We start from the raw sequence: 10576 nt of genomic DNA, 5'->3' as shown, positions 1-10576 counted from the left end.
CTGGGGGTCCCTGTTGAAAATCCCTCTATCCAGTCACCACAGTGTGAAGCAGGGCAATAACTGTGCTGTTGTTGTGACTAATTCTTGACAGCCAGAGGGAAGGTCCACGCTTTCCCTAACGCCAGCCCTGGCAAATCAGTGGTCTCATGCCTGCACCATGCGAGGCCCTAAAGGGGAGGAGGTAGCAGTTATAGGAGGCTGTATCTTTCAGAATTGGGAGGAGAGAATGGCAACCCCAAGGAGAAGAGGTTGGCTGGGCTCTGAACAGCACCCAGGTCATTTTCTCCTGGTTCCAACTGCCACCTGGCCTGCGGAAACCGGGGCTGCTGCTTCATCCCTGCTGTGGCTTCTAGGCCGGTACCCTGCCACTGCTCAGCTCACCTGTGGTGTGTGCTTCCAGCGGAGCAGGGAGCACACAGGCTGCCTCAGCGGAGGAGCCTGCTGTCAGACTAACATCGCACTGCCCACAGCGCCTGCACGGGGCAGAAGGGAGCAGAGCTGCCCCTCCAGGGCCAGTTCTGCCCTGCATGAAACGGGCAGGAGCCACATGTCCCCTGAGCACCTCCACAAAGCCTGGTGCAAGACTGGCTGCCAGGATGCACACAGGGAGCATGCACTGTACTGCCAGCCATGGCACACACCACCGTGATACACCCCGGCTGTCAGAGCAGCAGAGGCACTTCCCTGGTCAACACATGAAATTACCTATATGGAGACAATGGAAGTGACACAAAGGAAAGGGAAAGGAGGAGGCCACAAAGATGATCAGGGGGCTGGTGTAGCTCTGCTGTGAGCCAGGCTGAGAGAGCTGGGCTGGGTCAGCCTGGACAAGAGAAGGCTCCTGAAGGGGAGACCTGAGAGCAGCTCCAGTGCCTAAAGGGGCTGCAGGAAAGCTGGAGATGGGCTTGGGACAAGGGATGTAGGGCCAGGCCAAGGAGAATGGCTTTAACCTGCCAGAGGGGAGACTGAGCTGAGCTCTTAGGTAGAAGCTCTTCCCTGGGAGGGTGCTGAGGCGCTGGCACAGGGTGCTCAGAGAAGCTGCGGCTGCCCCATCCGTGGCAGTGTTCAAAGCCAGGTTGGACACAGGGCTTGGAGCAAAAGCTGCTCCAGTGGAAGGTGTCCCTGCCCATGGCAGGGGTTGGAGCTGGAGGAGCTTTAAGGTCCCTTCCAACACAAACCACCCCATGATTCTATGAAGGCAGACAGAAGAAATCCTAATCTAGGCAGAATCCAGAAAAATCATCTCCTGGTCCTAAAGCCAGGGTTCATGCAGACTTGCTGTGGCAACAGGAAGTCTGTGACCAGCCAAAGGCTCAGTTTGCATTTACCTTGTTTCTCATGCTTTCCCAAAGCATCCATTACACCCTCAATTGCTTACAGAAAGTCGTAAGGTGAAGCATAGGGCAGCTGTCTGAGCAAGAGACAGATCTGGTCCCCACACAGTCAGAAATAACAGGCTCTCTCCTGATTAGCTAAGACCAAGAGCCCTCCCCACTGCGCACACCAGGGTGCATAAATCAAGTGGGCCAAACGCAGGAGTGTTCCTCCTGTGCTGCATTTACCCCATAGTCCTGAGGTGGCTGTTTGGAGATGATGCCGTTCTGAAGCAGGAAAAATCCCTGTCCTTTCCTGGCAGCTGAGGCATGCAGGGCTGTGCAGGGGCCTGGCGGGGCTGCAGCATTTGCCTTCCAGCCGTCACCCTCCCTGGTGAATGCTGCATCAGCCGCTTCTCACGTTGGACACCTTCAGCTCCATGGGACAGAGCAGACCTGGAGCACTGAGATAAAGTGACCACAGAGCAGGAGAGACCCCGGGGCTCCGCTCCCGGGAGTGGGCGTCATCGCTGAGCTCTTGGAGCCTCACACTGGAGTCAGCAGCAAGGATTACGGGCACCGGCCCGGCCCCTGCTATGTGATGCCCAGAGCTCTTCTCTGGAGCAGGCAGAACTGCTCTTGGGATGAGCACATGGACCTGCCATGGACAGGAGCGGCAGCACAGGGCCACCCAGCAGCCAGCCACCAGCAGAAGATGCTGCTGCTCACACTTCTTGTCCCAGGCAGGAACTGCCTCAGCCTCCCTCAGATTCCCAAAGCCCCTTAGGCTTTTTCCCTTCTCCTGCAGCAAAAGCCCAGCAGGAAAGATGACCCAGCACAGGAGAACAGCAGCAGATTGCTCCTGTGCTGTACTGTTACAGGACTGAGGCCTCCTCCCCGCAACATGGGCATCAGACAAGTGCCCAGTCAGAGCTCCCCACCTTGCCATCATCTCACCAATTGGGGGACCTGAACACGATGCTCCAGACTTCCCCAATGGTGTGTGGCTCCTTGGGTCTGAGCAGGGGCTGCAGAAGCCATGCTCAGTTCTCTACAGAGGTGCACTGTATTGCTCCCTGTCCACACAGTGTTCTGCCATCTCTATCCACAGGCTGGTAAGCCTGCACAAGGCAGCAGCAGCCCAGACTCAGAGACAACCAGTGCCAGGGTGTCTGTGGGCCCCACAGAAGGGACACAGAATCTCTCAGAACCACTACCAGCACCAAAAGTACAACCTGATTTCCCCCTGCATAGGTTTCTGCCAAGGCTGGGCACAGCAATCCCAGCCAAACCCCTGGCCTCAGACACACAGACAGCTGTGGTCACTGGTTTTGCCATTAAAGTCAATGGGACTGAGGAGCTGAAGCCTGGCACTGCCCAGCCTTATGCTTGGAGACCATCACATTTTCTGCTCCCATCAACCCGTAAAGGTACCTGTGAACCTGACTCTATCCCTTAAAGCCCTGGCATCTGGGCATGCTAACCACAGCTGGACCCAGCACACACTTTCCTCCATGGTTTCCTCTTAGCTCAGTAGCTCAGGCGCTGACATGAACTTTTTACTGTGTGAACACTGCTCAGCTGTGTTCACAGATGCTCCCCATCTTGGGTACCCGACAGCACACACATGCCACAGGCAAACGCTTCATTCCAAGACATACAAACTTTAATATTAAAATTATTTTGTATAAAAATACTTCTGGAAAGTCTCTCATGCACCACAATGGGCATCGGGGCCCTGCACCCAGACAGGGAGCCAGAGCAGAGCCAGAGCAGCAGGCGCAGGGGGATGGAGCCAGCTCCAGAGCAGAGCAGCGCCAGCCATGGCTCTCTTGCTGTGGAAAGGGCTTCCAGGGAAACGCAGCCCCTGAGCACGGGTGAGCCTCAGGCAGAGCAGTCCCTGGTCTCAGGCCACCCCCAGTGCCCATGGAGGACACCACTGCCCACAGATGGGGCCCCTCCAGTCCCTCCTAGTCCGGCACAGTGCAGCAGCTGCTATATCACTCCTAAGTCCTCATAGACGGGCAACAAGCTGCCCTCATCCACAGACTGCTCCTGCTTGCGCACGTGCTGGGGCTTCAGCACCTGGCTGTAGAGCACCTCCACGTTGTTGTTGTTGCTGCTGTTGAGGCTGGGTTTGACAACTGCCTTCTCGGAAGCAGCACTTCCCCGCTGCCTGCCCAGGTCCCCGCTCTTCCCGGTGCCTTTAGGGATAAAGGCTGCCTGGGGCTTGGGGGCAGGCACCGGCTTGGGCCCCTTGGCCTTGGCCTGGAAGGCTGGTACCGAGTAGTCGTCGGTGCTGGGGCTGTAGGGGTACTCGTAGCCGGCCCGGCCGTCGTGGCCCTGGGTGCGCCAGGCCTCGCCCGTGGGACGCGCCTCGTCATAGATGCAGGCGTGCGGGGGCAGCGTGCGGGGAGCGCGGCCCTCGGGCTCGTCGTAGATGTGCTCGCCCCGTGCGGGCGCCGGAGGGCCCTGCCCGTGGACCTCAGCCCACACCTGCTCGTAGAGGCCCGGGCAGAGCGGCCGCCGCTTCCCCTCGTCCGTGGCCCCGCTCGCAGGTTTGCTGTCGATGGGGTCCGAGTACAGCGGGTCCGGGCGCGGGCGGAAGCTCTTCACCGAGTCCAGCGGCTCCGAGTACACAATGCACGGGTCCTCGGCCGGCAGCAGGGCACGGGGCACCTTTGGCAGTGGGGAGCGGGGGGGTGTGCTGGGGACCGCAGGCTTGGCCTGTGCCACAGGGAGCTCTGGCAGGGTCCGTGCCTTCAGCAGAGACGCTGCGTCTCTCTCCTCTGCCGCCACACTGGGCCTGGGGGCCGGTCCTCCCTTGGGTGCTGGGGCATCATCGCCCTCCGTGGGCACCTCCAGGCTCAGGGAGTCGGCCAGGGCCTGTTGGATCAGCACCATGCTGGGGCTGTCCGAATCCAGCGAGCCACAGCTCTGACGGTTCTCCTCCACCTGCGCTTTCTGCTCCCTGATGGAGGCTTCCACCAGCTGGAAGATCTCATTGCCCTGCTTGGTCTCGAAGGTGAAGTTCCCTGGGCCAGAGCTGCAGCGCCTGCCAGCTTCGAAGGAGAACATCACCTGCAGGGGAAGCGGAAGGGTCACATCCTGCCCAGCACCTGCTGACACAGCACATCCTGTGGGCAGCACATCCTGCCGCGCTGATCCTGCACATCCCACAGGAGAGACTCCATGGGACACCCAGCTCCTTCTGCTCCCTGCAGTGAGGCCGCAGCTCAGTGGGCAGCTCCCCAGGGGGTGGTGCTGTGGCCAGCAGCTGTGCTCAGCACTGTGCAGCACTGCCCAGAGCAACCTGTGCAGCTGGGGCTGTGTGCACACCTGAGGGGACATCAGTGCAAGATGCCCCAGGGCCGGAGCTGCAGGTCCTGCTGGAGATCTCCTGCCTCACCTGAGCAGCTCCAGCAGGGTCAGCAGCTGGCACCAGACAGTCTAGGAAATACCAGGCAGGTAGCACCGAGAACAGAGCGGTGCGAGGTGACGAGTGACAGTTCAGCACAGGGAACTATTATGGGCAGCCTGGAAAGTCAGCTCTAGTCAGGCACAAGGGAAGTGATCCACAAGCACGAGATACAAGACGTGGAACATGGCTTTCCGCAAGAGAACGGCCAGAAGCAGCACTTGGCTACCAATAGTAAGCAATGCATCTGCCTTAGCAGCATTACTCTGCTTTCTCACATGCAGGAGGAGTCCCTGGGGTTGCTACAAAAGCCCCTGGGGCCCGACTTCCTTTTGCAGGTCAATGCTGCCAAACACAAGAAGAGCCAAGCCATCACTGCTTGGGACCTGTGGGTGCAGTTGCCTGCTCCTCACACTATGCAACTCCTGTCCTGCCCTGGCACAGACCCTGCAGGTGAGCAGCCGCCTTCCCAAGCACGGCTGTTTCCACTTCTGTTTTGGTAAAGTGCTGCAGAAGGCACCATTAGCAGACTGCAGCCGACAGCAGCGCTTCTAGAAACAGCCCTGGGAGACCACTTCCTCCCCATGCAGCATGGCAGGTACCTCTGGTGCTCAGGGGAGCAGCAAGACAGATCGGGGACCTGCTGCTGGAGGACACTGGAGAAGGGACAGTCCTACACAGGTCAGCCAGGCTAAGAGCAATATGCCCGTAAGGTGACCAAATCTAGAGGAACTGGTGTCTCAAAGAGCCCCTCCTGCTCTGGCCACCATTCTACAGAACGGATGGAGCAAACCTGAGGCAGGGCCAGGGCTGCAAGGAGCCGAGGTCCCTGGAGGCTGGGGGGAGCTTGTGCACTGCACAAAACTTGCCTGTCCCCAGCAGGGGCTGGGGAGTGCTGGGATGAAAAGTGGGGACAAGCCAGCTGCAGAGGCTGCAATGGCCCCAGCGCGAGCAGGTCAAGGACCACATAAGAGAGGTCTCTGCACAGCCATGCCCTCAGTGGGGCACATCCTGTCAGCCCGTGCTTCTGCATGGTGACACAGGTGGGAGCCGAGGACTGACAGACTCACAGGCCTCCCTGGGGGCTCTGCTGTGGCTGCTGAGGGCTGCAGCAGTCCTGGCATTCAGCAGAGCCCGCTTCCCAGGTGGCACAGGCTGCTTGGGCACATCAGCTCCTTACCCTCTGCAATGGGAAAACCCATGGGGGAACAGCACACGGCATCCCCCAGCCCCTCACCTTGTCCCGGCCGTATCTCCGGAGCAGATGGTAGGGCCAGATGTAGAGGATTTCATTTGTCCGTGGGTCCTTCAGGACGAGGCTGTCACGCTCAGCCTTGAGCACATAGGCACCGCGCAGCTCGCATCGCTCCGCGGCCTCGGTCCGCTGCACCGTCACCCAGAAGGTGTTCACTGTGGGGACAGGGATGCTCAGGGCAGGGCAGAGGAAACCACGTCCCCAGGCAAGGCCTCGCCGGCCCAGCGAAGCCCTGGTGACAGGGCAGCAGCAGGAGAGGCCCTGCAGAAGGCAGCCCATGGTCAAGGCAGTGGCAGGTCCCACCTTCGTCTCTCGAGTAGTAGATGGAGTTCACGGCCATCTGCAGGGCTGGTGCCTCCCCGCTGCCCTCTCTGCCGCGCTGGGCCGCCACGCCAGCATGGCTGGGGCCATTCCCCTGGCAAGGGAGAGCAGATCAGCCCCAGCTGCCCCATCCCACATTGGCCCCGGGTCCCCTTGCAGCCACTGCCCCCTGCCAGCCCCCCTGCACTCCCCAGGGGGCCAGCCCAGCCCCACACAGCTTGGCCACTCTGCAGCCACACCAAGCCCTTCCCTTCCGAGGGTGAGCGAGAGACCACAGCGTGCCCACCCCCAGGCTGCCATGAATGGGGCTCCCAGCACGACCCTGGGCTGTGCACTGGGCAGGGTGCAGAGGACAGCAGTGTCTCCTGGCAGCCCTGCCCCGCAGACCCTGCCTCTCCATGCAGCACAAGCCAGCAGCGAGACATGGCTTCCTGTGGGACAGCACCTGGAGGTCCTCTGCCCACATCCCCTGCTGCTCCTCAACCACTGTGGTGCACCCATGCAGGTGCCCCGGTGCCGAGGCAGAGAACAGCTCTGCTCCAGCGCAGGCACACTGGTGCCCAAAGCCTAGCATGGACTCAGGCATGCTTTCCCAGCAGTACAAGCAAGGCAGGGAGCTCATGAAATGATCCAGTAACACAAGGGCCTGTGTCAGGCAGGGAGGTGGTGCCAGTGTCGGTGCACAGCCCGCAGAAGGGAAGCAAGTGCTTCTATTTTAACACATGCAGAACTGAAAGTGCCTCGCACGCACCCTGTCAGCAGCCCTGTCCCAGCAGCAGGGTCCCCTACGGGCTGTGTGGGGGATGCACCCTCAGTGCTACCCCCAGGTAGCAAGGATCCTCCTCCAGGGAAGGCCCACACAAACCAGAGGCTCACAGATGCCCTGCAAGAGCTGCTTCAGCAGATCCTGCACTGTCTCACACGGGTCTGTACTTGGACAGGAGCTGGAAGCTGTTTCTCAAGGGCACATGGGATGGGCTTGCAGCAGTGTAAGTCTTGCAGAAGCCAAGCTGTCACTGTTTCAGTTTAAAACCTGACACATGAGCTTCTTAACAAGACACAAGGCACAAAAAGAGGCACTGGGCCCTCTTGTTTGGCTCCTAAACAGAATGGGGACTGCTAAAACTCAGTGTCCTTAGAGCCAACAGCAGCAGCTCCTGCTCAACTAAGCATGGAACGCAGCAGGTTCCAGCCTGGGTTCTCAAAGGCCGCCTGATCTCCCAGCTCCCTTTAGGGCTTCATTTGGCTGCACTCTCCTTCGTCTTCCAAAGAACAAGAAATTCTGAACTCCAAACCTCTCTGGCCTCGCTCCCACGCTGCTGACCCTCCAAGCAGCAACAGCCAACCTGACACAAAATCACACCGTCCATGCGGGTGACCAGAAACCACAACTGAGGGCCTTCAGCTTTCTGCAGAGGCCACACGTGGCTCCTGTGCCTCTTGCTCCAGGCCAGGCCTCTCCAGACCACACGCCATCCTTGCAGCCTCCTGCTCACCACTTCCTAAGCCCTCTGCTTGCTCCTGGACCTCAAGCACACAACTGACCACCACTGTGTGAAGGACGGCACAAGCACACCCCTGCTCCGAGCAGACATTCCCCTGCCTCACCCCACACCACACCACTTTGAAGGCATGGGCTGTGTCCCCAGCTCAGCCTCAGGCCATTTCCAGAACCAAGGCTGCAGCACTGCCTGTACCAGGCACATAGGCATGGACATGGAGACATTTCCAAGACCACATAGTGCCTCTTGGCCTGGTCAGCAGGACACCCGGTCAGCGGGGTGTCATTTACCCTGCAAACACCTATGCTCTTGTGGGAAGAACCTGGGATCAGGAGCTGCGCAGCCAGAATCGGTCAGAGCACAGCCCAGAGCTCTGTAAGCATCTATTAGGAGGGAGAGCAGGGAATCAGGCAGGATGAGGTCTGGACAACCACACTTAAAGGCCACTGCTGTCCAAACTGGGACACCCCTGCTGATCCTGGCTGCAGGGGGACGCTGCAGAGCTGCAACTGGGGCATAGGCACTGGGTGGGGGGTTCCAGCAGCAGGAGGGAGTAAGCCCCAGGGCTGGGCACTGGCCACTGACACCCAGAGCTAGGCAGGTCCCAGAGCTGGGCACCGGCAATGCTCTTGAGGCTCTGCTTCCGTCACTGCTGCAGCAGGAAAGGCAGCAGTGGGTGAGACAAGAGGAAATGATGCTCCTCAGCCATCACCAGCTGGTCCCGGGGGGGGGGGGGGGGCTGTGAGGACAAGCTCCGAGACAGGGAAAAGCCCCACCTGGAATGGTGCTGCAAGCAAGAATTACTGACAGCGTGCTGAGGAGTCCTGCAAGCCACCTGCCTCCTGGCATGGTGGGAGCTATGGGGAGGGGACCAGAGCCTCAACGACAGTGCTCTGACCCCTGCGACCACTCAGGGATGCTCTGGGGCATCTCTCCCTTCAGTGCCATCCCCCTCCCGCTGGGTAGGAAGGGGTCACTGCCTCCCCCCGGGGGCCCGCGGCTCGCTGCCCCACCCGGGGCCGTCTTGGCTGAGGGCCCCTCGCTCTCCCCGAGGCTCACCGGGAAGGCGATCTCACACAGCTTCGCCACCCACTCCTCGCTCTGCTGCTTGTCAGCTGCGAAAAGGTAGCTCCTGTCGCTGGTTTCCAGGCGGAACACGGCGGTGCCGGCGCGGGGGCCGCTCTCGGGCACGGGCCCCACGCTGGTGCAGTCCGCCAGCCGCACCACCGTCTTGTCCAGCCGCCCGGTTCCCAGCCGCTCCGGCGGCACCGGATCTTTGCAGTCGAAGAACTCCAGGCGGGCGACGCCGTGTTGGCTGGCCGGGTAGAGCACGAACCAGCTCCGCTTCCACTTCTGCAAGGCAGCGGGGTCACACCGGGCCCAGGCCGGGCGCCAGCGAGGGCGCCAGAGATGCTCGGCCGGGCCGGCAGCTCACCGGGAGCGGCCCCGCGGCGGCGGCGAGCGGCCCCGACCGCACCCAGACGGCGCCGGCGGGAGCCGAGCCTCGGCGGGGAGGCTGCAGCCGCCGGACCCCTCGGCCCAAGCGGGCGGGGGGCCCGCAGAGCCCCGGCCCCGCTTCCCCCGTCGCCGGGCAGCGCTCTCGGCCCGGTAGGGGGGCGACCGCAGGCAGCAGGGCAGGGACCTCCCCCGGCCCCGGCCTGACCGCACCCCGGTGCCATCCCCCCACCAGCCGGACCCGCGGGGAGGGGAAGGGACGTGCGGCGGGGCCCACCTTGGTGCCGAACTTGTGGCTGTGCTGCACCAGCAGCGGCCCCTCCTTGGCCGGCGGGTCCATCCCGCGCCGCTCCGCGCCGCTGACCGCGCTTCCGCCCGCCGCCAACGGCGCCGGGCCGGGGCGGGGACGCGCTGCGGACGCACGTGGCGGGGGGGAGGGAGTGCGTGCGTGCGTACGCACGTACGTAGGGCGAGCTGTGCACGTGCTCTGCGCGCCGGGCGCCGGTAGCGCTCCGCCGGTACCGAGCGGGGTCCGTGCATGGTCCTTCGGGAGCCCGGGTGGTTCCCGTGCACCCGGCAGCTGCGGCCCCGGCTCTCGGCTCGGGGCTGGCCCTACCGGAGCCCCGCTACCCGGCCCTGCACGGCACCGTCTGCGGCCGAGGCATGCGGAGCGCTATGGGCTCGGGATGAGCCCGGGAGCGGGATCCTCCCACCCGGAGTCACCTCCACTGGGACGGAGCCGTGGCAGCACAGCCAGCGGCCGACCGTCCCTGGCGGGGGTGGGGAGGGAGCTGCCTCCTGCTGCTGCCGGCTCCCCTCTGCCGTGTCCTCGAGAGATCTCGGCTCCAGACCTGTTGAGGACGTGTCCCACTCCTGGGGAGCCTGCGGAGGAGATGGAGCCTTGGCCCTACCCCTGCCACCCTCCCCAGGCGTCAGGGCCTTCCCACCTGGCAGCTTTGCCATCTCTGGCGGCAGCTGAGGTCAAGCTCAGCACGGACACTGAGCCGCAGCCTGTGACCAGGGCGTGCAGAGCACGCCGGGAGGTGGGTGTCCGGCACCCCGGGACAGCACGGTCCTTGCCCCATGTACTGGCAATTACACAAGTGCTGCAGGGAATGAAGGGCTGCAAGGAGAGGCCTTTGTAGATGTCTAAAATGATCTGAGCAGTGTGACACCGTGGCAGGTCACCTGGGAAATAAGAGGGATAAAACCTGTCCTGCCCCACTCCATGAAAGACCCTCCTGCTTGTTGCCAGACACCCTCTGGGGTGGGGAAGGCTTCAGGGGTGCTGCAGGGCACGGCTCCATCTGAC

The 10576-nt window shown here is 62.0% G+C and overlaps 1 protein-coding gene across 1 annotated transcript; it reads right to left on the bottom strand.

The window, feature by feature from the left end:
- Positions 1 to 2961: 2961 nt before the first annotated feature.
- On the bottom strand, positions 2962 to 9674 carry DOK1 (docking protein 1). Its single transcript, XM_062632183.1, has 5 exons — positions 9542 to 9674; positions 8869 to 9162; positions 6290 to 6401; positions 5969 to 6141; positions 2962 to 4394 (listed from the first exon to the last, which is right to left on the bottom strand). Exons 1-5 carry the CDS (start codon positions 9602 to 9604, stop codon positions 3309 to 3311), a joined length of 1728 nt encoding a protein of 575 aa, XP_062488167.1. The 5' UTR covers positions 9605 to 9674; the 3' UTR covers positions 2962 to 3308.
- Between the last annotated feature and the right edge of the window lie 902 nt (positions 9675 to 10576).

The sequence above is a fragment of the Pezoporus occidentalis genome, unplaced genomic scaffold, assembly GCF_034315485.1.
Source record: "Pezoporus occidentalis ecotype Australia unplaced genomic scaffold, CSIRO_AGI_Poc_V1 ctg386, whole genome shotgun sequence".
In the NCBI taxonomy this organism is placed as follows: Eukaryota; Metazoa; Chordata; class Aves; order Psittaciformes; family Psittacidae; genus Pezoporus; species Pezoporus occidentalis.
The sequence above is the reverse complement of the archived record's forward strand: the minus strand, read 5'-3'. Positions and strand labels throughout refer to the sequence as shown.